The 27,446-nt window shown below is 37.6% G+C and overlaps 1 protein-coding gene across 1 annotated transcript in view; it reads right to left on the bottom strand.

The window, feature by feature from the left end:
- The window catches only part of LOC311432461 (ATP-binding cassette sub-family A member 13-like), a gene marked incomplete at its 3' end in the record, with an annotated part of 44,774 nt that overhangs the window by 1,758 nt on the left and 15,570 nt on the right, over nt 1-27,446 (bottom strand). The window contains exons 5-17 of the mRNA XM_084510910.1: nt 24,617-24,645; nt 22,892-23,055; nt 20,396-20,511; nt 18,527-18,660; nt 16,377-16,541; nt 14,901-15,100; nt 12,326-12,453; nt 11,491-11,585; nt 11,060-11,236; nt 10,615-10,820; nt 9,698-9,837; nt 8,252-8,369; nt 1,690-6,381 (exon numbers count right to left, since the gene is read on the bottom strand). Coding sequence (XP_084367036.1) covers nt 1,690-6,381; nt 8,252-8,369; nt 9,698-9,837; nt 10,615-10,820; nt 11,060-11,236; nt 11,491-11,585; nt 12,326-12,453; nt 14,901-15,100; nt 16,377-16,541; nt 18,527-18,660; nt 20,396-20,511; nt 22,892-23,055; nt 24,617-24,645 — 6,364 coding nt within the window. The remainder of the gene's footprint in view (nt 1-1,689; nt 6,382-8,251; nt 8,370-9,697; nt 9,838-10,614; nt 10,821-11,059; nt 11,237-11,490; nt 11,586-12,325; nt 12,454-14,900; nt 15,101-16,376; nt 16,542-18,526; nt 18,661-20,395; nt 20,512-22,891; nt 23,056-24,616; nt 24,646-27,446) is intronic.

The raw sequence follows: 27,446 nt of genomic DNA, 5'->3' as shown, positions 1-27,446 counted from the left end.
CTAAGAGGTCTACATCTTTCTTGTGCTCTGGGCCCCAGACCTGGATGCAGTACTCCAAGCGTGGACTCATGAGGGCAGAGTAGAGGGGCACAATCACCTCCATCGACCTGCTGGTCACTCCACTTTTGATGGAGCACAGAATGCAGTTGGCCTTGTAGGCTGCCAGCGTGCACTGTTGGTTCACGTCAAGCCTTTTGTCCACCAGAACCCCCAAGTTTCTTGTTGCAGGGCTGCTCTCAAGGAGTTCTTCTCCCAGACTGTACTCATGTATGGGATTGCCCCAACCCAGGTGCAGTACCTTAAGCTTGGACTTGTTGAACCTCATGCGGTTCACATGGGCCCACTTCTCCAGCCTATCCAGGTCCAGTTGGATGGCATCTCTTCCTTCTTTAGTATAAACTGCACCGCTCAGCTTGGTGTCATCTGCAAACTTGCTGAGGGTGCACTCAATTCCAATGTCTATGTCATTGATAAAGATACTGAAAAGCACAGGTCCCAAGAGAAACCCCTGAGGGACACCACTTGTCACTGGCCTCTATCTGGACATAGACCTGGACATACTATCTGGGTGCAGCCACTGAGCCAATTCCTTATCCACTGAATGGGCCACTCTTCAAATCCATATCTTTCCAATTCAGAGATTAGGATGTCATGCAGCACTGTGTCAAAAAAGCCTTACAAAAGTCCAAGTAGATGACATCAGTCCATCTTCCCTCGTCAACTGATGTTAACTGATTATAATACATACTATACACATAGATATATATTATCTAAGCAACTTTATATACATTCAAAAATATATATATATTCTATACTCACAGTCCCAAAATGGACTTCATGTTTGCATAAGTCACCAGCAATTTTAAGTTATTTTCACTTGGTGTTAATGTGGGTTTTTAAGAGGAGGAGGACCAAAAAAAGTTTTTTTGTTAGTTTGGTTTTTTGTTTCTTTGGTTTTTGTTTTTTGTTTGTTTGGTTGGTTGGTTTGGTTTGGTTTTCTCTCCATTTATTTTTTCCTTGTATAAAGAACTAAAACGAGAGCTTCCTGAATTTTCTCATTATTATTGAAAAAGCATGCATATGCTATACTCTTTTCTGTGCTCAGTACAAATTCTTGAAGGAGCTAGTGGACAAACTTGAGTCACTCTGTGTACAGTTTTAAAATATTTGTTCACTGAAGACCTGAAACCTAGACATAGGAAAATTAAAAGAATTTGTAGCTTGTAAGTTATAAATTTGAATGAAATCTGAAGACATTTCTAATACAGTATATCTACATTTGGATATAGAAAGAAAAAAAAAATAATCCCAATTATCTGTTAATATTCTACTCCACAGCCCAAATAACCATTTCCCATTGTTAACTGTGGGTTTGAGCTTTCTGAGCTCCAAGGTTTTTAAAACATTAATATATTCAAAATATTTAGTTCTATAATAATATACAAAAATTCACCTTGAGTCTCAATACAGATTACTAGACACATAAACAACCTTGTCCAAACTATATAATTTGATACCAAATATGTCTGGTCTGACCAAAATAATGTGAAACAAATAAATATTGTTTTAATCAAAGAAGCAAATCTGAAATAAAACAGTAATTAAAGATTAGATCAAGCTGCTTACAAAGAATTGTTTTTTCACTGCTGATTCTCAGCACACTTAAAACAGTACATAGAAAATGCTCACCTCATTTCTGCCATTATATCCTCATGTAAATCCTTTAGTAAAAAGGGTGTTTTGTTTCTGTCGTGTTCTGTGAAAGATGGAAAGATCATTTGCAGGATCTCTTGCAAGATCTCTAGAGTTCTCTTTTGGGACAGAGTAGAAATTTTTCCATATTGTGCGTAATAAAAAAATGAATCAATCAAGTCGACTATCTGAAGCTCAGTATTGTTTGCATGCCGAGCTTCCTCTGTAATAGCAAAGTCAGAAATCATATGAAGGAGACTGCTTTGCAAAACTGAATTAGCAATATGAGTATTATTTGATATTTTTCTGCCAAGATGACCATCAAACAGCGTACCAGTGTAATCTCCTTTAGACTTATTTTGGAATAGTTCCAGAAAGTCAACAACATTTTCGACAAACAGCAGTAAATCTGGTGAATTTTCATTAGTCATAAGGAGGATCAGAGTTTTCATAATTTTAGAATAATTTTTACTGTTACACTCGCACATAAAGCTGTTCACAATCTGTTGTATGTCTTCAAAATTTCTTAACATAGCTTCTGCAGATGATATGTTAAATTGCTGCGTGAATACATGAAGAGTCTTTGAAGAGGACTGTCCATTGGCCACCTTTAGTAATTGAAACTCTTTGTCTATTGTTGCAAGTAAGTGTCTAACATTAAAATTCATCAGTAAATCTTCTATACTTTTAACTATAGGCAACCAGATGTTCTCAATGTTATCAGATATATTACTGTTCTCATTTAAAGCAGCTAATACCCTAAGCTTTGAGTAAGCCTGGCTTCCAACAGAAGACATTGCCATTAAAGGCTGAACTATAGAAAGAAAAGAAAGGACAGCTTCTGCATCCAAGAGTTCAGAAACTTCACGAGTCACATTCTTGACATTAGTAAGAACAGCCTTTATAAGTGATATTCTTGAGTGTCTGTTCCAATTTAGACCACCATAAAGATTATCCAACCATTCAAGAACATCTTCAGTCATCTCCATTTCCTCCACTTGTATATTGCTCAGAATTTCTATGACCTGTAAAGCCACTTGTCTCTTCAATGTGGAGGAACAGTTTCCTGAGTTTGTATCATTTGCTTGCAGTGGCACAGCATAGAGGAACAGTTCATCCCAAAAATCCCGTAGCTCTTTGAGAACTGAACCATTTACATGATGGAGCTCAGAAAATTTCAAAATAATAGAGTTCCATTCTCTAATCTGATGAAAAAAGCAAGTCAGATTGTGAATGATATCTGTCTGAAAATCTTCCAAAGTGCACAAGGAATTGTCATTCACAGTGATGAGTTTCATTTCCTTAATGGCATAGAAGATTGCATTATAATTCAGAGAAAAATTGGTTTGCGCAAAGTCACAAGGTTTAAAAGTGGGATCACTCCGAGGTGTTACTGTTGTGAGAGCCCAGCAGAATGCTGCAGAAAAACAAACTGAGGCGTCTGCAGGTTCATCAGGCATATCTGTCAATGTCTCCAGTAATATCAGTAGACTTTCTACTTGATTAGAGAATTCCTCTTTTGTAAACATTGGCATTTTTGCTTCCTGAGTCAGTACAAAAGCGTATACTTCGGCTAGTGCTTCTGTGATGTTTCTATGAGCTAATCTTTCTGTAAGGTTTATAACATCAAGGAGGAAATGGAACATCTCTTCTACATCAGAGAGCTCCTCTGCTTGAAAAAGTCGTGTGATTTGCCATAAGCTGGTCAGGTTCCAATTACATGAATTGTTCTCAAATGCGTCCCACCAGTCTATTAAGAGCCCTAACTCAGAGCTCTCAATACGCAAAGGTTTGACATTTTTAAAAAAATTATCCAGGCTCCTCTGGACTTGTTTAAATTGACCTATCAAGAATTCAATATCCATGCTCTTCAGATTTTGCACCAAGGTTACAACATGCTCTAGAAACTCTTTATCATTTCTTATTGGAAAAGCAGTGATAGTAGAAGACTTGAAAATTTTGAGTACCTTTTTTAGCAGTTCGGCATTCACAGATACTTTTTCTATCAGTGTCTGTAAAAATGTGTTGTTGTCACCCTGCAATTCATGAGACAAGTTTGAGTCAAGACTACTAATCACATCTTGAAAGAACTCCATCCAGAAACCAATATTTTTCTCATCAATTTCAATATCCAACAGAGAGATGTTTTCTTGGATTTCAAAAGTTTCATTTTTTAGAAGAGTTTTAATTTCTGCCAAAATTTCTTTTGAGGAAAGCAGAACTTGATGGAAGGGTTTAAGAAACATCCTCAAAGTCCTGTTAGATCCATGGACGGACAGATTAAAATGGGTATCATTTGATGTATAGTGTGAGTACCCCATTAAACTGTTGACAGCCATTTTTATTAGCCTCCCAGAATTATTTAAGAGTGTAAAAATAAATTCAAGTACACTAGTATCATCTTGAATATGAATTTCAGGGAGAATTAATTTTAAAGTTTTTGCTATAACATTGAAATATACACTAACACAAATCACATCAGAACTAGTTACAGAGCACTCAGGGAGAATTAGATTAAAAACCAAATTAACAAAATCTATCATGTTCATTAGCTTAGTATCTGTCTCAGTGTTTCCCAAAGATTCCAGTAGAAACAAAACATGTTTTGCATTTTCAAGGTGGGACAGTGATTTGTATTTTTCACTGAGATTACTAAATCCACGTATCCACCCATTACAATCCTCTACTCCATCTACTATACTGTAAGAGTTCAGAAAGACATGAAGATGAGACGAAAATTTCATTTGTGAATAGTTTAGGTCTTTCAGAGTATTGTCCAAAATTAATTTGGTCATATTCTTGAAAATATTGTCACAAGCCAAATATTTGCCTTGAGGTACATTTCTTAAGAAATCAGCTGTGTCTTTTATCTCAGTAAGAACAAATTCAAGTTCTTTTGGGGAGAGCTTGAGAATCGCAGAAAGTGAATTTCCAATGGAAAATATACTGGAACCCTTTTCTTTTCCTCCAGATCCTTCTAAAATGGAAGCGTCAAGCCAAGAATTCAAAAAATCTCTATGAACAACCTTCAGTATAGATTGCTGCAATTCAATTATCATGATTCCTATCATTTCTAAAATATCATCTGAACTGTTACCTTTAAGTGAGCTTGTGGCATTAATTGCATTTTCAAACACACTTTGAAGAATAGCAAGGAAAGCTTCAAAATCTTTCCAGTCATTTAAATCACCACCTTCAACCATGATTTTCAACAGATGCATTGCTGTTGTAGCTTCAACAATAGCCATATCCGTTTTATTGCACAGATCAATGTGAGTTGTATTTAAAAGACTTTCAGAGAGATCTGCCAAATCATTCCTCAGATAGACAAAAAAGGTTGAATTTAAGTTTAAGATTTTGGATGCTTCTTCAAAAATCTCTGTCCAGGTTTGAAGCCATGTAAAAGTGCAGTGCAAAGCAGAAGGCACACTTACGTCATCTCCTAAGTTTGTTTTATTAAAAACACTGTCCAATGGAAGCAGAAGTAGGTTATAAACTTCTGCTGAGTGATTTAGAGAAGTAATGTTTGATAGATAAAAATCAATGCATCCACTATTTACCAGGCATTCTAGTGAGAAATCAAAAAATTGTTCCAAATAACAAAAGGCAGCCGTTTCAAGCTCTTCATCCATTAATAATGTTTTAAGGCTGCTTAGAGTATTATAGACAATTTGCATCTCTTTTTTCCCTTCCTGTGCAAGAGACTGGGCCTGAAATTCTGTGTAATTGTAAAAGGTTTGTAATTTTTCACAGAGAGAATTACTGGTGAAGTTCCAGAGGAGATCAAAAGTTTCAAACAGAAAATCAGAAACTCGGTCCATATCTTGGAAATCATGCCATACTTGAAAAGATGAAATATCTTTAGAGGTCTTATAAAGAAATTCAAACAAAGTGTTATTGTCAATATTTAGGAGCAAATCAGTATTCTGATACAGAGAGAAAAGTATCTGAAAAATTGAGTCCACAGTAATACTGTTTAATTTTTGGATGCCTTTGAAGAAGTTGGGAACAATTTCACCTAACTCTTGTACTTTATATATGAAAGTTTCATTTGAGAATAATGAAGATGAGGCATTATGCCGTCCATGAACTGTGCTGAAAGATGCATTGATATGAGTTTCTGTCAATGATCCAACCTCATAGAGATTCTTTTGGAAGTTTTCCCTCAAGTGTTCTAGGCGGTTCAAAGTAGTAACATTGAAATCTGGCCAATGAGTTAGGATATTTTTGACCAATAGCATACTTCCATTAAGATTTTTTTTATTTTCTGTAGTGGAGAATATAAATCTAGATAAGGTCTCCAATACTTCCTCCTCTTCCACTTGACTTATATGAGAGAGCATAGAATCAAGTTCATGGGATATAATTTTCACTATATGCCAGAAAATATCTGTCTTCTCTTTCATCCAAGATCTCTGAAGAGCCTGGAATTTTTTTTGCAATTCATTATGAAGGTCAGAAAGTGAAAGTGAGAAGTTTGTGGCAGATTCCTCCCCCTCAGCAAAATTTTTCATCCATATAATCATATCATTCAGAACAGTTTCCATTAGAGACTGGAGGCTTGAAAGAGCTGAGAAATCAGGCATTATCATTCCTTCTATGACTTCTGCAAGATGATCCATTTCCTTTTCACCAGAAATCCATAAATTTTCTTCTATCTTCCAAAACTCTTTTACAGATGTCAAGTTCCTGAAATATTAAGCACATTTTTTTTCTTGTTACCTAGCAGGCAGACAAGAAATGGTTAAATGTATCTATATTCTATATATAAGAATATATTTACTTAAGTCAAAGAAAGTTCAACAATCATTTAAATAGCAGTTACCCATCTATTATTATAAGACCTGAAATAGCTCAACTGACAATCACTTTGATTTTAAAATTCATGGCAAAAATACTGAAAAGTCACAGCCATATTCAAATTGAAAATTGAATATAGGCATCTAAGTTAAAGAAGTGTGCATTTGTCAGTAATCAAGTCTGTAAGCCACAACAGTCCTTTTGATTTAAGCACTTCACATTTTCTGCTGCTAAAAAGAGCAAACATTTCCTGCTTCACAAATGAATTAGTTTATAGAAAGGAACTTATCAATAGAAGTGATAAAAAATTCTACATTCCCATGAGTTCTGAAGAAATATATATTATTTTTTTTTCATCATAATTATTTAAAGTGAAAACATTTCTGTTTGATGACGGACAGATGAATACCATTATTTTAATATCAGGGAAGTGAGAGGAATGAAATTACACTTAAAAGTAATGCTCCAATTGATTTTTCCATAGTGTCAGTATTATTTCTCAAAAGGAAAAAATGCTTTCATTTTCGTATAAAACATTACAACTCTGTCAAGCTGGTCTGGTCAAGATTGAGCTGCATGGAGGAAGGAGTATTCCAATGCAAAGGTCACAAGCTGAAGACAGTTTATCCTTAAATGTGTTGTGTTTTTTTTGTTTTGTTTTGTTTTGTTTTTGTTTGTTTTTTGTTTTTTGTTTTTTTAATAGTTTAAAAGCAGAAAACCACACACTATTAAAAAGGTTTGTGAGGGAATGTGTCTTTGTTACTGGAATTACTTGTTCTAGTTAGAAACCAATATGTCAAACATTGAAAAGAAAGCATTCCCCACATAGAATTTGTTTCTTAGACATATAGAAAAAGAAATATACCTTGCACGTGTAATACAGAAAGACACAGTAAGCAGTTGGGTGATTTTGTTAGTAGTACAGCATAGTGCATTCTTTAGAAACAGTATATCAGGTGAAATAAAAATCTGTGTTCACAAGAATTTTGTTTGTACTACAAATTTTAAGAACATCTAGGATTTTGAAAACCCAAATCAGAAGTTACTTGCTTCTAGAGTCCATTTTAATCAAGCTACTGACCTCCCTGTTAAGTTCTGCTTGAATGAAAAGCACAATATGATGGCCTGTCTAACAGTGGAGGCAATATTCAATATGCAACTAAGGCATACTGAAGGCAACACATAATTTATAAACTTTTGATTCTTCATCTTTTATTGCACTGATGGTGGTTACTTCCATTTTACAGGTTAAACCAAGCATTGAGTTAGTGAAGACCTCAATAGCAGCATAATGAAAAATAAAGTTCTGAGTCCAGAAACTTAGAAAGTATTCTAAGTATTCACTAACTTGGAAAGTATTCTCATCTATTAATAACTATAATCACCAACATAGCATGGTGAACTGTTAACAGCATTAAACAACACAGGCAGCAATGAACAACTAGCCTGAGGCTTTTCTATAACGGATATTTTTTCTTATTTTAACAGAATGATGATTAAATGTCTTCTGTTGTACTGTTCATCAGGGCTATAATGTATGTAACAGTGATAAGGAGGCTTTGTAACAATACACAGGAACTGTCAGGACTCCATCCCATTTCTTCCAAGTAACACTGAGCAGCATTAGCCATTTGGTGAAAAAAAAGGCATGGTAATTATGTTCAAGAATTACAAGTGTCTGTCCAAAGTGGAGGTGGTGTAAAGGATTTGTGGAAAACACCATTAAAAAAAGAAATTGCACTGAGTAGTTCAACCTTACCGTGACCAGGAAATAACTGAGGAATAATCTGGTAAATCTTGCAGAAATACTAAATAATGACCTAAGATCATCTCCAAACTGAGCTTTTGTCTAGAACATAGAGTTGCTGCTAGTCCATCTGCAGAGAAAATACAAATTTCAACACCAAAAGACATCAAGAAAACTTTGTGTACAATTATGAACAACTTGATAACTCCCACTGAAACAACCTGAAAGATTCCTACCAAACTTAGGACTTGAATTTGTGAAGAGAAAGAAATACAGTAAAGTACATTTTAAAGGAAATAAACATGCAATTTTTAGTAAATAGTTTGATCTTAGTTCTACTGAACGATTTAAAGGAATGAAATACAGAATCAGTAAATATCAGCTCTATGTAAGGCACATCTCTATCAGCCAATTCCTTACGAAAGGAAAGGTATAGGCAGAAAAGGTAGAAGGTATATTTAGAATTATACATGAACTGCAGAAATACTGGGAGGGAAAAGATCAGCTTTATAATAAAGAGTGCACTTAGTGCTGCAGTCAGCACTGAAAGAACATTACTATTTCTTTTTCATTGGAATTTCAGTAAAAAGAAAGCAGTCTTACAAAATTCACTTATTACTGCCTAGTTAACCAACAAATCTGAAACTATAACAGATTACAAAACCTATACAATCAATTCACATTTGAACAGTTCACTAACGCAGTTCTTTGATTAAAAAAACTGCTTATTTTTGCATTACATTCTTTACCAGCCCACTTACAGATGAAGTATTCAGTACATTTCTGATTAGCTCTGCAGACAAAATGTTTGGAAAAACAAATCTTTAGCAAGACCAAGATCTTTCATAGATCTCAATAATTTAAAACAAAAACAAACAAAACAGCAATAATTGGGACACAGGAAAAATACTTAAAGAAAATAAATGGATGATATTGGGGAAGTAATTTTCTAGAGCTGTTTGGATCAGCCATATTGTGCCATGCTTCATTGCTCATTTGTACTATAAAATGTTCAAAAGAGCAATGCAAGTGTTTAATCAGAAATAATTCTGAAATGGGAAAAGCTCTCCCATTCCTCAAGAGAGATCTGAGATCTCTCAATTTTCCACTGAAAATCAGTTTTCCACCAAATAAGGAAAAAATAATGTATTTCAAAAAAGTTATCAGCAGATGGGCCAGAACATCTGGAATATCACAGGATGGGATGAAGGAAATCAAGTTTGAAGTCCTTGCATTAATTTGAGACCAGCCTAGGAATACCTCTAGTGAGGGACCAGCTTATGCGGTGTCCCATTTATATTCTGCAATTAAGAAGCTTTCCTAACAGAATATGGGAAACATAAATGGCTCACAAATATAAAAATCTTCAGTTTTTCCCCTGATGAGGAATAACGTACTCTAAAATAGACATAGAACTTTCAGAATAAATCCTATGCTGTGGAGTAACTATTTCCTCACCTGACTGACCTTCTGTGGAGCCCACTTTCTTGTTCATGTATTGAGCTACCTTGCATGTCCACTGGACAAAAGTTGTTAAATCCTTCCAGAATGGATTTTCCTCAAAGGCAAATAAGATTTCTTCAAGTGTATTATTAATTCTGAAATGATATGGAGAACAAAACTGCCATGGTTAAAACAGTGATGACGGAGGACATCCATTCAGTAAAAATATAACTCCAGCTTAGCAGAATTACACTCATGCTTTACATAGCTAAGCAAGAATAATGAAATTCTATCCTGTTTTAAAGCACTTCATTGATATACTGATTTGTTTGTAATATAGCCTCGTTTAACACCATTAAAGTAATTCTATGGATTTCAAGCTGAATAATTGCAAGTAATAATCAAATTAAAACTTAATAAAAAGATGAATGTTTTTCCACTGAATCAGAAGAACAATGACTGCTTGATGTGTTCAGAAAGCAATCTCAGGCTGCAGTACCCCTCCTAGTACACTTTGTCACTCCCCTTTGATGTTTCTTGTATCTCACACAAGCCTTTTAGATCCAGGTTTCCAAGAGTCCTGAGCAACACAGGGCCAGAGAAGTATGCAAAAGGAAGAAGACAGTGGAGAAGTAGTAGAAAATACTTAGATGTAAAAAGATAAAGGGAGAAGAAGCTTTTAGAATCCTAGATACCTGCCTATCCTCAGCCTACTTTGAAACCCTTCTCCAAAAGAATACTAGTACAAATCTTCCTCTACTTTCCTGTTTCTGCTAGAGAAAATGGTTTATTTTGGGTGGTAATCAAATTCAGAAAGCAGGACTTGAAACTTTTTATCTATTCACTTACTCATCATGATACCTACTCCAGGCTGGCAACAGCAAGAACAGAGTCAGGACCTTTATGTATTCAAACACATACAAAATACATACAGTGAGAAGAACAGCTGCTCCTGACAAGAGCTGAAATGGACATCCTCTTCAGATGGTGCTTCTGTGCTTGGCAACTGATTAATTACACAGTAATAATGGTGACTTTCAGCTAACCGCTCTTCTATTTCTTGCCATCCCAAATAATCATCCGTTATTGAATCTGGCAGGCTCTGTTGTCCATGAGTTACTTTCTGCAGCAGCAGAACCTTTCACAGTAAGGAGAACAATTGTTTAAAACCAGTAAAAGGTAAGCACTCCCGAGATTTTGGCCCTGGTTCTTAGATTTTCCCCCAAGCACATTCTAATCAGTTTAAATAATTAGTTACCAATCACTTATTAATAGCAAACCTTAAGCAGTAAGCTACAGCCCCTGTTAACATATTTCATTTTGTGATAGCAATATAGTAAGGCACTGCAAGCTTTAAACGAATTCAGAAATACTTACAGCTTCCTTTAGCGACTGGACCTGGTTACTTAGCATGAAATCCACCTCTGAGTCATTGCCAGGACACACATGTATGACTAAAACATCAACGATATCAGAGCCCCGTGGAAGCTGCAGGGCCTTCTCGAACATTGTAAGCACATCATTGCATACATAGGAAGTGTTGCTCATCAACATCTAAAAAGTAGTGAATACACTGTCTCTTTAAAAATGAATTTGAGGATAAAGTAACAGATTTAATTCACACTCTGCATTAATTCTCATGAACGTCAGAAGATTTAAAAAAAAAAAAAAAAAAAAAAAAAAAAGTAAACTGGACCAAAATGCTGCTAAATAAAATATTAAATACTCTTAGCCAGTATTTTCCACTTTCAAATTAAGTCTGTGCAGCTTTACGCAAACTAGTATGCAAATATTAAATAACAACATACCTGTTTTAGCTCCACAAATAGCTTTCTGATGTCTAGATGAATTAATCCACCTCTTTGGGCAAAGGGAATCAATTTTTCCAAGATACGTAATGCTTCTGTAAGACAGTTCCCCACCACCACATACAGAAAATATTTAACCTACAGAGTAATTCAGGGGCTGGAAGCATCCTTCTGGGAAAGGAAACTATGCACAATGTGGTTTGAAAGACAGCAGTTAGAGACAAAGGTTCCATGTTACACTGGTACTCTCACATCAGCAAAATATGACCATCCTCTTTCACAGCTATACCAGAGTAGCTCTAGCGACTTCAGCAAGATTTAATGATTTTTATGAGAGGAAAATAAGGTCTTATGCAGGTTTCTAGCTATAAATGCTGTAAATAACATTGGACACTCCCCATCTGTAATAGCCGATTTAGCCAGAAATTCTTTCAAAATACAGAGAAGTTGCCTAATTCCTTAAGAACCCAAGCAATATTGTAACTTCACCCTTCTCAAAAAAAAGACTACACCAGAAATGTTACTAGCTAACATTAGGGGCTACTAAATCTAGTAATCCAACAGAGGCAAGGCTGGTCAGGGTGCATGTCTCTTAGGGGGAATAAACATGTACATGTGCACAAGGTAGATCCCTCCAGCCCTCAGGCACTCAGTCTGTCCAGCAGCTGCCACTGGACCCCAGTTGCCCTCTCCCCAGTTGCTGGCACCTGGACATACGAGGCTGCAACCCTGCTCTAGCTATCGGTGCAAATGTCCTTGCTCACGCACACACAGGATCCCTGCAATAACTGCCTTTGGACAGTGCTACAGACAAGTAATCACCACGTAGCTTTACCTTCAGTGAAGTTTAAATATTGCGTTATTACATTCCTTATAGCTCTGTCTACCAGAAGCAATCTCTTTGTAACATGCGACTGAGGCACAGCCTGTAGCACAGCCTGCATTCTCTTCAGATATAGGATTCTGTAAATGAAAGAAACAAAGCACAGAAATGTTGTGTACTACAAACAAAAAGGTAAAGCTGCTTAAAAATTATGGCTTTTTTTTTTTTTTTGTGCAGTCACTCTATCACCTACTCTGCATTTTCTTACAGAGCAGCGGTATAGTAGTGTCCTTTTATAAAAAGAATTTAAATTCCAAAACACTACTAAACTAGTAAACAGTTTGACCGCAGTCTCTCTCTTAACAGAAGATAATGGATTAATGGATTTTACAAAAGCCTTGGAACAAGAAAAGAGCAAAAACTAAAGAACCCTTTTGACTTTGAGCAGTCACTGATCAGTCTCCCACATGAGAAGTTCAACTTGTTTTCATGGACAAGTCTACTTTTTTCATACTAATTTCCCTAAAGGCTGAAAATGCTAATGCTATGAAAGATTTACTCCTTTCCTTCCTTTTGCAGCAAAACATAGAGAAGTTTCCCACAGAAAAAGTTGATTTTCTATCAAGACATTTATTGTACTTAAAAAAAAAAAAAAAAATGCTTCTAAACACTCAAAGTTGGGAAACGGAGGCACTGGCTGCTATTCCAACAGAGGCTGTGAGGTTAACCTCAGAGGAGTTGTATATCTGTTTATAAATCACACATTTTTTTTATTTTTCTGTTCAAACAGGTTTGTTTGGAAATGATAAAGTGGACACATTCATTTTTCAAGTTAATTAAAACAATAACAAATACAGAGCCAAAGGTTGCCTGATCATTTCCCACTTGTGGGTGTGCTAATTTGAGCTCCTCACATCCTTCAAAGTTATCCTCAGGTGCTGATTTGTAAAGCATGGATCATTCTTCCATGAACAAGCAGAGCTATTACGAGCTATGTCATACCGAGCCCCACATTATAATCACAAAACAGCCTGAATTGGAAGGAATCCACAAGGATCATCAAGTCCAGCTCCCAGAAGTGATGCAAGTCATCTCATATTCATTTAGAAAGACAGAAGGGTGCATTCCTGTACACCATAGGCCTTCATACAGCTCTGTCAACTTTAACAGATATTTATTAGCTCTCTATATATACTACTTTTAAGTCCTGTGTAGCAACCATTCCAGACTTTTATTACAAGTATTGTTTTAAAAATAAGTAGAGTTCCTAACTACTTTATTTTGCAAAAATCACCCAGAACAAACACCTTGATTTCATTTTAAAATATATTCCATTAATCAGAATACCTGCAATTAAAGCACAGTCAGTCTTTACAAGCTTACATTTGCACTCATCCTGAAATGAGGACTGAAAACATATTCAGGGTTGCAAAGAAAATAGATTACTACTAATTAGTGATCAACCTTTTTTTTTTTTTTAAAAAAAAAAAGCACCCTTTTTTATGGGATGATTTGGGCTGTGTAAGCGAAACAAATTATTCTGCATAAACACAGAACTTATAGCCATATCTTATTAACTACTTGCACTAAGTTATAACAAGTCACACAGGGAACACACATAGCATTACATTATAATTCTGTTCTTCATAATAGGTTTCTTTTCAAGATCTCCTGCAAAAACTAACATACGTGAGCCCTACAGCAGAAATCAAATACATTTCAGAGGCACTGGACTTGCTGTGCATTAGTAGATTGATATTATATCATATTTTCATGGGAAGCATTAATGAGTCACAGCAACTATTTGTGGGAATTAGTAAAACAAGGCAAAGAATTCAGGTCATATTCCAAAATGCTTAATTATACACAGCTGCAAGTTTCTGTCCTGATGATGTACTCAGGTCCTCTACTAAACCTTTAAAAAGGTATACTCAGAATCATGAATTAAATTTCTTCTTCAGAATCTGTATGAGTTATAAGAGCTATTTGACTGCATAAGAAATTTTGAATTAAAGAATAAAAAAAATAAAATCACTTAACAGCCAAAAATCAGATCAAGTTTAAAAGCAATGTGAAAATAAATATTGAAATTAATGTGAACATTTTAACACAGAGAAGGGCGACGAAGCTGGTGAGGGGCCTGGAGAACAAGTCCTACGAGGAGTGGCTGAGGGAGCTGGGCTTGTTCAGCCTGGAGAAAAGGAGGCTCAGGGGTGACCTTATTGCTCTCTACAGATACCTTAAAGGAGGCCGTAGCGAGGTGGGGGTTGGCCTGTTCTCCCACGTGCCTGGTGACAGGACGAGGGGAAATGGGCTAAAGTTGCGCCAGGGGAGTTTTAGGTTAGATGTTAGGAAGAACTTCTTTACCGAAAGGGTTGTTAGACACTAGAACAGGCTGCCCAGGGAAGTGGTGGAGTCACCATCCCTGGAAGTCTTTAAAAGACGTTTAGACGTAGAGCTTAGGGATATGGTTTAGTGGGGATTGTTAGCGTTAGGTAGAGGTTGGACTCGATGATCTTGAGGTCTCTTCCAACCTAGAAATTCTGTGATTCTGTGACATGTTGTGGAAAGATACGTATAAACTTACAGATCATGAGATGGGCTATATTCTTCTGAAAAATAGGCTTCTGATTTCTCATTCCATTGCTTGATCAGGGTATTTATCCGTGAGACAATTCTTCTGGCTTCCCTGTCATTTAGAAGCTGAGACAATACATCAACTAAGAGTCTTTCAAGTTCTGAAAGTAGTTTCTGAGAGTGGTTGCTGCTGAACCATTGCTCTAATACCTAGCAGATTGAAGGAAGAACAGAATGAACCGTGTTAGAGAATCAAAACTTGCTTATTTAGACAATACATAGACTTTGCTTTTTGTTGTTTTCCATTGTTGTCATTTTTGCTGTTTTTTTCTGTTTGTTATTTTTCCTGATTTGTCTTTGTTTTTTGTTTCTTGTCTGTTGGTTTTTGTTTGTTTGAATGTTTTTTTTTTTTAATAAAAAAGGCAGCTTCAACATTTTGGGGGGTCACATTACACAAAGAGACGGAGAAGGAGCCTGCATGCTCCCATTGTGTAGCCTAGAATATGACATGTCAAAACCCTCAGACTGCCCTTATTTTCTCCCCATTATGCCTTCTAAGTATATAGCAGATTTTAGCAGGTTATAGCAGATTTTCACTATAAAAGTCATCCAGCTTACCAAGGGTATTCCCAGTGACTAGCAGCTTCAATGACATCCCTCCAAACAGTTTTAAAACCATGCCTGACATTATTACTGGATTTACCTGTGGCCAAAATAGTCATTACTTTTGGCAAACACATGAAATGGTGACTTCAAGACATCACAGATCAGTAAAACTAATCAAGAAACTGACAACTACATTTTTAAGAAAATAAATGAGTTTTACATGCTTACTCCAGATCATACTGCAAAAATCTTCAGAGCAGACAATATACAGTTTAACATTTTTTTTAATGTTAAACACACACACACACACACACACTAGTGTTAAGTCTGCTAGGTAAGTGTTCTCCTTAAGAAGATGTGGCTTTTTTATCCTATTCTCCACGCAACTACATGTCATCATAGAAACTGCATGACAAGCTGTTTTGCCAGAGCAGAATTTTAAAATGTTACCCTGGAGATTCTCTTATCCCTCTCAACACACTTCAGCCACTATTGCCTAAGCTGGTGGAGGAGAATTAATAAATGAACAATATACCATAGTCTCCTTTCAGTTTTGTCTCAAATTCAGGCCCAAGTGAGACAGTAAAAGGGTTCTCTTTCTGTCAGACCTCTGCAGTGCAGTCTATTTCACCATGTTCCCTATTACATTTCAAATCTGTGTTTGAGTTAATGAGAAAAATATGATTAAGTAGACAAATGGTGATAGATTATACTTCCACTCTAACAATTCTTATAAGAAAGATTACTTTCTCTTATTAGTCAGATGAAAAAAATCATGGCAATAATATTTCATACCTATCTCAGATCTTTTAACTGAGTCACTGTTGACAGCCTGCATGCAAAAATTAGGAATTTAATCAAATAACTCATTAAAATGTACCTGTGCATAGAGTTTGAGCTTGCTGACAGAATGGACAAGATACAGTTTGGTCTCATGCCATGTGGAAATACATCTTTCTTCATTATTCTCTTTGTCAGCTTCATCCCCTGGCACACTGGACAGAGCAGAACACACAAACTGGTCCAGTGTCTCTCCTGTGGGAATCTGGCAGGGACACAAGAAGTTGATGAGTATGTCAGAGAGTTGCTGAGTGTTATCTCTGATATCAATTTACTGATTAAAAAGAAAATCACATAGCCTCCTTCAGTGACAACAAAGTCCAGTTAATCCAGCCTAGTGTTCTTGGGTACTGCACATGCAGAGCGTTGTGCAAAATAACAGTGTGGCTCCATTAGGGTTCATACTTCTACACCAGGTGGAGTAATGAGATTTGTCTACACAAGGAATTTTTGTCCTGTAGCTACATCAGTGATGTTATTTTACATTTATTTCCAGGTTGACACTGAAATAGTTTGAAATTATACAATCCAACTACACTAGTATTTTGCACTGGAATAATTATGTAGAAGCCACTTCACAAGTATAAATACAACTGATGTATAAAGCATTCAGTACAGTGATACATCTCAACCAATGATTACATATACAGTGGACCAATTTTAAATCGAAGGTGGCACTTTTCAGCAGTGCGGACAAGAGGACAATTTTTTTCCTCATAGACTGACTTCTAAATTCCATGTTGAAAGATTTATTTTTCCAGGTCATATAAATTTTATCAAAGCTTGTAAAAATCACTTAGTACATCTTAAATCTCCCTAATAGTGTCTTTCTGAGGTATTTCCCATCCAAACCCCTTGCAACTGTGATTAGGAAATGTATTGAAAGTTTTGCAGATGTTTTTGACACCACACCAGCTTGGGCATCAGATAGAGAATTGAAGTGCTCAGAACAGACATTGACCATGTTTCCATACTTCATACTCTTTGAAGGTCTTCAGTGTCCTACTATAAGGACACAATATGGAACTATTAAGCTTAACCTATAAATAGCTAACAAATATTCTGGCAAATATTCTGTTCAGTTGGTCACACTGGCCATCAATTATATTTCATTAAAAGGCCATTCAAAAGGGGTTTGATGGTTTTTGTTTGCTAATATAATTTACCTATGTGTGTAAATCATCCATGCTTATAATAATCTCTTCTCAAGAAGAGCTCTGGACCGTATCTAGCAAAAGAAAGGACTTCTGAAAATTACCAGCATGTCAAAGACTTCAGTAGAAATTCAAGAGATGTTTCAAGTGTTCTGCAGCTCAAACTAGAATATCAGAGGAGGTCATTTTGGTCTAGTAAAAACATTAAAAAAAAACTTCACTGAGAAGAAATATTTTCTTCAAAGTTAGACATACTGCTCATATATTTGAATAGCCCCGCTGAGACTACTCATCAATCAAGTATATTCATATCAAGACTGTACAACTAAGAAGAAAAAACTGTTGATGTATCTTTATTTAGGCACAGGAGAGGCTTTCTTTGTCCATCAAACCACATGAAAAATGCTACTTGTCAAAAGAATCCAGGCAAATTCAAATCTAGGCTTTATTTTAAAAATTTAATGGAGCAAAACACAGAATTTACTTCCCCTGTACTTTCAGTAAAAACGGTATTTATTCTTTACATCTATAATTTCATTTTTGTAACCTATAAAAAATATTTTTTCAAAACAGGCTAAGAGAAGTGATTATTTCCCATAAGGTCAAAGTAAAAAAGGCATCCATTTTAATTCTCACTACAGCTTCTACAAGAGAACACAATTCAGAGGGGCCATGCAGAATCTAACATGAATATTATTGAATAAAATCTTTTGTTTGAATTATTTGATTCTTGATATGAAAAAGGACTTCCTTAGTTATAGATGGCTTCAAGTGATTAGTTATGCTATTAGCGAGTCATGTATAACAGTGCAAATACCTGCTGAACAAAGCTTACAAAGTTTGTATTCAATTTCAAGACACAGCTGGAAACATTCATCCAAGTTTTTTTACCTTCTGAAAGATGAAATGCTGCTTCTGTCTACCTTTATAAAATATGATTATAGCTCCTATAAAGGCATGAAAAATCCCTTCAGGGATTCCCTTCAGGAAACAAAAACAGAGGAAAAAGTGACAGTGAAATTTTCAAGTAGTATACCTTTGTTAATTGTGCTGTATAACTTAGAAGTTTCTTAACATGGAGATCATCAAAACCAAACCTAGATTCAAGTTCTGCTCTGACAGCACGTGGATTCCACAAAACAGCCCCTAGAGAAATATTATACTGAAAACCTGAAAGAAAAATATAAAATTATATTTGTTTACAGCATTCCTACTTTTTTTTGCATTGTTTCCTGATGATTCAGATTTGATGAGACCCAAATACAACATTTCCAGCTTTTTGAAGAAAATAATGCACCTGAACACCTATTTCATTAGGATAAAATCCCTGGTTTCATTAGGAACATGGCAAGGTCAGCTAATCTGATGGTATTTCACCAGTGTTGATAGGATCATCATGAGACGCCCTGCACAGTGACTGCAAGCAGATGCAGCATTGTGCCAGTCTGAACTGCGCATCCAGTTATGCATGCATTTGTGCAAACGTGTGTATATATGGGCTGAAAATGATTTATTGCTGACAGGGAGGGCACTAGAAGAATATCAGCTGCACTCTGCAAACAGATTTGCATAAAGATACAACTTCTGTACCTGGTGAAACAAATCAGAGAGCTTTCTGAGGGAGGGTATGTCATACCTCCACTGCAGTAAGAGGCAAGCAGGAAAGCAAGTCAATTTACGTTGCTTTTGTTCTAGCTAGCTTTAAAGCAGTACCAGTGAAGACACAGGGTTAATGATACAGTACGTACCCAGCTCACACGCCTTGTCTAGCTCTCAGAGAAATCCACGTCACTACAAAATACCACTGTGAGAAGAATTAGATAGCACGCTATGGTCTGCCTACTTTGCTGTCACCACACCTATTAATTGCACCAGAAATCAACTTCCTGGCATCAAACTTTCTGTATTCTCTATTTTTAAACTAAATCCTAATTTGTCACAAATATCTGAATATTTGGCGACATGAGCATATTGTACGCAACACTTCTTTTGAGTTTATAAGCCTGTAACACTAAATAAACGAAAATATATCCACGAGGCCTCAGCTTTTCCAGCTTCCTAACATTTGCCATAGCTGCAAGGCAACTAGCAAGTCAAAAATGCCAGCCAGACACACATAAACTATACTATAAGGCCACCTGTCACCCATTTCTCTTTTGAATAGCTGGCTGTAAAGTACACGAAAGAACAAATAGCAGTGACCTGAGGTCAGGCCCAGGGAATTAAAGTCCACCCTCTGTACAGGGGCTCAAACATATTACATTTCTATCATTTCAGTCTTGTTTTTGACAGTGGGAGAGGGATTTAGACCACATACATTTCTTGGCCTGACTTTCCATGCAGAACCAGCAGCTGCACATAGAATCTAACTGTACATCTCCAGGCAATTTGCCAATGAAACCTGTTCCTGACCTTAATCTTGAGTTGTCCTGTGCCCAGTCTACCTTCTCCAGTTAAACACATCTCCCACAACCAAGCAGCAGATGGTGAAAATGTAGCCCTCCAGATAAGACTATAATTTGTGATAACAGAAGAATAAATGTTAAAGTAAGACTGACATAACATATAACATGCATGTCCGAAACAAGAGCATATCCTTATATCAAATGGAAGATTTGATATCACTTTGTAGTGATTTAGTCTCTCTAAAATTCATCACTGAAAGATCATTCTAAACATGATACATTAGGCCATGCAGTTGTGATACTCTGATGAAATCCAGTTATTATTGTTTAAAAAAAAAAAAAAAGTCAAAGAAATGAGTGACATCATTCAATTCTTGGAACATTTACCTTGGCAATTTAGCAGGAATTCAGAAAGTTACTGCTATCATGTATTTGCAACATGCTTACAAGGTATGTAAAAAAAATAAATAAATAATAATAATCTAAAGCAAATTCCTTACCTTCCAAGCTCCTATCCTGTACCAATTCAGCAGTTAAATTCAGTGTGATTTTCACCACTTCATAGAAACTCTGGCCCAATGGCATCACATCTAAATCCTTCAGTGATGCTAAGGTACTGAAAATAAAACAAAAATCAAGCTCTCCATACACAGAGAACTGAAAGGGCTTGATGGAATAAGATGAAGCTCAAACAATTGAATATCAAAATACATAGTTACTGCTGAATAAACTGATCTTTTGTTATTTTTATTAACAAAAAAAAAAAAAAAAAAAAAGCGAGATTTTACAATTACAGTTTTACTCAATATTCACTGAGGATATGAAATAATACACCAATGTTCTCAGGGAGAAGGGACAGTCAGGGTAGGAGATATGAGTTAAAATGAGATCGAAACGAGAGAGCAAAAACAATACTACTATTCTCCTAGTCATCCCTGCAGCAAGACGACAGGATGAACAATAAAATAAATGTTGGCTTATTCCACTCAATCTGCAGAAGCAAAATACATTTAAAGCAACAGAAAACTTACTCTTGCAACAAATTAAACAAAACACATCACGTAACACTGATAAAAATATCTGTTGAATTACTTACAACTCCCAGTTTTCACTTTACTAGGAAACAAACTACATTAACACAGCTATAATTTACTACTTAAAGCTTAAATCAAATTTATTAATTTCCCATAGCATATTCCTCTAGTAGTAAGCAAATAAAAATCCAGCTTCATTAGACAATTGGTCAACAGTTTCAGTGACATGTATGTCCAACAATATGAGAACAAAATGCAACATCACTTAAGTTACCTGAATAGGTGTGAAAAGTGTTGGACTAGGACATATTGTTCAACCAGGCAATCAATTATCCCTCAACTGTGAGACAAAAAACACGGGACATAAATACAGTTTTGTTGCTGTTGTTTTGTAAACCCTTGGCTTGGCTTTGCTTTTTGTAGTCTCTTTTTCTCATGGTGGGCTGGGTACCTCTGATAGGACAGCAAAGATGGCACTGCTCAGGAACTGGGAGAAGTTGTAAATTTAGGATCCTTTCTGCTGGCTAAATGCTGCCTGAACTAGGGCCTCTACCTAGAAACATATGTTAGAAATCTGAGGACAGTCAAGGGGTGAGCATTGGTTTTCATGGTTTGCTTTCCAAATTGGTTTACGGAAAACTGAAGGGCCCTGAAGGACACCAGACTTTAAATAAATAAATAGATAAATAGCTTAGGGATATGGTTTAGTGGGGACTGTTAGTGTTAGGTCAGAGGTTGGACTCGATGATCTTGAGGTCTCTTCCAACCTAGAAATTCTGTGATTCTGTGAAATAGCCAAGTCTCTTCCCATCATTAATTACCTGTGGGTTGTCCCAGATGGCAGCCAACCACCCACACATTTGCTCACTCCCTTCTCCCATGGGACAGGGAAAATACAAAGAAGGCAAGAAGACTCAAGGACCAAAATAGAGACAGATTAACAGGCAAAGCAAAAGTAATATGCAAGCAAAGCAATACAAGAAAATAATTCCCTACTTCCCATCAGCAGGCAGATGTCCAGCCACTTCCTGGAAAGCAGGGCCTCAGCATGCATAACGGTTATTTGGGAAAACAAATGCCATAATCATAAAAATCCCCTGCTTCCTCCTTTCCCTCAGCCTTTACTGCTGAGCACAGCATTATATGGTATGGAATATATATCCCTTTGGGATCTTTACTCAGCTCTCCCAGCTGTGTGCCCTCTCAACTTGTTGCCTGCACCTAGCCTATCTACTGGAAGGCAGAGTGGGAAAAAAAAGAAAAAAGTCTTGAGGTTGTGCCAGCAGTGCTCAGCAATAGCCAAAACACTAGCACGCTATCAGCACTGCTCCAGTCACAAATGCAAACTACGGCACCATATGAGCCGCTACAAAAAAAACTAACTCCATCCCAGGTGGATGTATTTGTATTCTGTGCTTTTGATACTGTATATCTTCCTCCAAATCTAGCTGTCCTTCACCTAAGGCAGGAAACTTTCACATTCAGAATACATTCCTATGTTGGTTTTTGTTGTTGTTGTTGTTTTGTTTTTTCTTATTGCTTCATCTCTTTCAAGAGAAGTAAGAGACAGAAACCAAATGGATTCATTTTCCTGATACTAAGTGCTACAAAGGTATTAAGCTAATTAGAATCTAAACTGTGATTTTCTTATATTCATATGTAAACAATCTTTTGAAAAATCCCAAAATACATGACAAAGTTTAAGGCCATTTCTACCATGAATCTCCTTCCCTGAGACTCCTAGGGAATCACTGCTGAGCTGGACAGAGAAGAAATACAGTTATGAAGGGCTCAGAATGGGTGAAATCTACCACATCTTTATAAAAGCAGTATCTAGTCAACAGAAAAAAATGCCACCTTCCTTGTCCTACAAGGATGCTGATATTAAATATCCTGTGAAAAGAATGAGAATTTCAGGTAAAATATTAAAGCAGAGCACTTTAAGCATTTAAGAGTACTTACTTTTTAATAACTTCTAGAAACTGTGCTATGGCAGCTAACCCATCCTCCGTATAAAAGTTGTTCAATTCAAGGTGAGGAAGCGAGTGCAGAAGGTTCCAGAAGGAAGGTTGTTTGTACAGGTTTTCTACTCTAGAAATCATTTCTTCAGCTTCATTCAAATCCATCTGTATGGGAGGAAAACACATTTACACATGACATTCCCATTAGCAGAAAAAACTAGCAAGTACCTGCTATTTCCTCAGCACTCTTTAATTTTAAACTATTTCAAACAATTTTTCAGGTTGGAAATGTACCCTCTAGCTCCATTAATTCATCACATTTTGGTCGTACTTTGAATTTACAGCAGTTTTGTTTCACAGATTTCTCTGCTCTCATGGAAAATCGAGCTAGAAGAGTTAAACATTCTTTCTGCTCAGAATTGTAAGGAGACACATTACACACTCCCAAAAAGCATGGTTACCTTTGAGACCTCTAACACAAAGAGCTCTTTAGTCTGGCAATTAATTTTGTAAGTCTAGGGAGTAAAGACCAGCATCCTGCCAGGGACTTGCCATTCTCGCCTCACATCTCCTCCAGGGAAAGCAGGGGGATAGATGTCAAGTATTATTTTTATGAAAATGGCTTTTGAAAGATGAACTGTTGGCTAAAATCAAATCTTTTACAGGACTAAGCTATCAGATGCGTATGTAAAACATAGGATTTGTCATAGTTGCTCATTATGCAGCCCTTATTTATCTAGGTTAATGTTTCATCAGGGCTCTTTTGGATAATACTAGCATGAGCATGCCTTCTACAAAAAGCTTGCATATACAGGCTGTTAATAATGATTGGCTACTCTCAATTAAATACACTCTTAATACTGAAAAAACTTTTTTTCTGTTTTATATTCCAGAACAAATTAAATTTCAATCAAGAAGCTCATGAGAAATTGATAAATGTTACTGTGAAAATGCCATCTCATTTCAAGTTACATAAACTGGAAATACAGGTTTCATGCAGTTGCAAGTTGTAATCAATGAAGTATAGAGAAAAATATTTTTTCAATAATTTTAAAGCAAAACTATTGTTCTGTGAAAGGTACAAAACTGACAGCAGTGAAAATCCACTACCATGCCCATTCAGTCTCCCTCCTTCTGTTGAGATTGCAAGAGTGGAAGACTACACAGAGCCCAAACTCATGTCACACACTATGCCAAGTAAGTTCTGGAAGGAGTTATGCTACATCTTACAAACCTGCCTTCCTTCACTCCCAAGTGAAAGAGTCTGCTTGCCATATTCATATAATAAATCTAAATTCGAAGTAATGTCCAAGCAAGAGCCTCATCTTTCAAATCTCACTGTAATCCTTTTCTAAGGGGTTTGCTTGTTTTTCAATAATAAGAAAACATTAATATGAGAGTTCCTTCTAAATTTTTTTGTAATATGATTTTACAGAAATACTCAAGGTTTGGCAGATAGTGTTTTAAATTGGTCCTAATAAATAACTAGCCTTCAAGTACCTGTGGATTTTCACTACAAACAACCTAGACTTGCTTAAACTGGTAATCAATAAATCATTGAACTTTTATCAAGCATTCAAGACATTTTTTTTTCCTTTCAAAAGCATACCATTTTTTAAAAGGGTATTTTACTAAAACTTGACAGGATACAAAATTCTAACTATTACAATAAAGATGCTTCAAAATCAAGAACTGTAATTTACAAATAAAATGTAGAAATACTTACAGTAAGAAAAGTGGTGCTGTTATGGAGCCCTGTAAAAATCAGATATTTTTCCTTTACACAAAGGCATTATTAACTTCAGAAAAATTCCATATTATAAGAAATAGCAAGTAGTAAACAAAGTGCATTTCTACAGGAGAAAACAGGTGTGGAAGAAGTAATACACTAGAAAGACAGTGATCCACCACATTTCTCCGCTTTCTGGTATTTTTACAATTACCACAGAAACAAAATCGTCGGGAGCTGTCTCGGGCAGAGTGACCACGCAATGGTGGAGTTCACTATTCTTGGCGAGGCCAGGAAGGGGACCAGTAAAACCGCTGTATTGGACTTTCGGAGGGCTGACTTTGAACTGCTAAGGACACTGGTTGGTGGAGTCCCTTGGGAGGCAGTTCTGAAGGGCAGAGGGGTCCAGGAAGGCTGGGCGATCTTCAAGAGGGAAGTCTTCATGGCGCAGGAACGGTCTGTACCCACGTGCCCAAAGACGAGCTGGCGGGGAAGAAGGCCGGCCTGGCTCAACAGAGAATTGTGGCTTGATCTTAGGAGGAAAAAGAGGGTTTATAAGCTTTGGAAAAGTGGGCAGGCCACTAAGGAGGACTTTAAAGAAGTAGCGAGGCTGTGCAGGGACAAAATTAGGAAGGCCAAAGCTCATCTGGAGCTCAATCTGGCTACTGCCATTAAAGATAACAAAAAATGTTTCTATAAATACATCAACACAAAAAGGAGGACTAAGGAGAATCTCCATCCTTTACTGGATGCGGGGGGAAACTTAGTTACAAGAGATGAGGAAAAGGCGGAGGTGCTCAATGCCTTCTTTGCCTCAGTCTTTAGCGGCAATACCGGATGTTCTCTGGATACCCAGTACCCTGAGCTGGTGGAAGGGGATGGGGAACAGGATGTGGCCCTCATTATCCATGAAGAACTGGTTGGTGACCTGCTACGGCACTTAGATGTGCACAAGTCGATGGGGCCGGATGGGATCCACCCAAGGGTACTGAGGGAACTGGCAGAGGAGCTGGCCAAGCCACTGTCCATCATTTATCAACAGTCCTGGCTATCGGGGGAGGTCCCAATCGACTGGCGGCTAGCAAACGTGACGCCCATCTACAAGAAGGGCCGGAGGGCAGACCCGGGAAACTACAGGCCTGTCAGTTTGACCTCAGTGCCAGGGAAGCTCATGGAGCAGATCCTCCTGAGAGTCATCATGCAGCACTTGAAGGGGAAGCAGGCAATCAGGCCCAGTCAGCATGGCTTTATGAAAGGCAGGTCATGCCTGACGAACCTGATCTCCTTCTATGACAGAGTGACGCGCTGGGTGGATGAGGGAAAGGCTGTGGATGTGGTCTACCTTGACTTCAGCAAGGCTTTTGACACCGTCTCCCACAGCATTCTCCTCAAGAAACTGGCTGCTCTTGGCTTGGACTGGCGCACGCTTCGTTGGGTTAGAAACTGGCTGGATAGCCGGGCCCAAAGAGTCGTGGTGAATGGAGCCAAGTCCAGTTGGAGGCCAGTCACTAGTGGCGTCCCCCAGGGCTTGGTGCTGGGGCCGGTCCTCTTTAATATCTTCATCGATGATCTGGACGAGGGCATCGAGTGCACCCTCAGTAAGTTCGCAGATGACACCAAGTTAGGTGCGTGTGTCGATCTGCTTGAGGGTAGGAAGGCTCTGCAGGAGGATCTGGATAGGCTGCACCGATGGGCTGAGGTCAACTGCATGAAGTTTAACAAGGCCAAGTGCCGGGTCCTGCACCTGGGGCGCAATAGCCCCAAGCAGAGCTACAGACTGGGAGAGGAATGGTTGGAAAGCTGCCAGGCAGAGAAGGACCTGGGAGTGATGGTGGATAGTCGGCTGAATATGAGCCAGCAGTGTGCTCAGGTGGCCAAGAAGGCCAACGGCATCCTGGCTTGTATTAGGAACAGCGTGACCAGCAGGGCTAGGGAGGTGATCGTCCCCCTGTACTCAGCTCTGGTGAGGCCGCACCTCGAGTACTGTGTTCAGTTTTGGGCCCCTCGCTACAAGAAGGACATCGAGGTGCTTGAGCGAGTCCAGAGAAGGGCGACGAAGCTGATGAGGGGCCTGGAGAACAAGTCCTACAAGGAGCGGCTGAGGGAGCTGGGCTTGTTCAGCCTGGAGAAGAGGAGGCTCAGGGGTGACCTTATCGCTCTTTTTAGGTACCTCAAGGGAGGCTGTAGCGAGGTGGGGGTTGGCCTGTTCTCCCACGTGCCTGGTGACAGGACGAGGGGGAATGGGTTTAAGTTGAGCCAGGGGAGTTTTAGGTTAGATGTTAGGAAGAACTTCTTCACTGAAAGGGTTGTGAGGCACTGGAACAGGCTGCCCAGGGAAGTGGTGGAGTCACCATCCCTGGAAGTCTTCAAAAGACGTTTAGATGTAGAGCTTAGGGATATGGTTTAGTGGAGGGCTGTTAGCGTTAGGTTGGAGGTTGGACTCGACGACCTTGAGGTCTCTTCCAACCTAGGAAATTCTGTGATTCTGTGTGTGTGATTCTGTGAAAATAAATTGCTTACCATTCAATTTTCAGTAAGGCAAAATCATCACAATACCTTCCAGAAGAACATATTAGCCCCCAGATCACCAGGCATGAAAACAACTGCTTTACTTCTACCTTTCTGCCCAAAAACTGAGCCAGAAAGTGTAGGCATAGGTCTGCTACAGCAAGAATGTGCAGGATGGATGGGAACAGAAAGGAGAAATCAGAACATGGTGTTTCCTGTCTCACTCTTTTAGTAGAAGAGTACATTTGTACATTAGTACATTTGTTCACCTGAAGGTCACCACATTTGAGCTGGTGATATTTTCTATCCCTATACTTTG

The sequence above is a fragment of the Aythya ferina genome (genome assembly GCF_964211825.1).
Source record: "Aythya ferina genome assembly, chromosome: 2".
Lineage (NCBI taxonomy): Eukaryota > Metazoa > Chordata > Aves > Anseriformes > Anatidae > Aythya > Aythya ferina.
The sequence above is the reverse complement of the archived record's forward strand: the minus strand, read 5'-3'. Positions and strand labels throughout refer to the sequence as shown.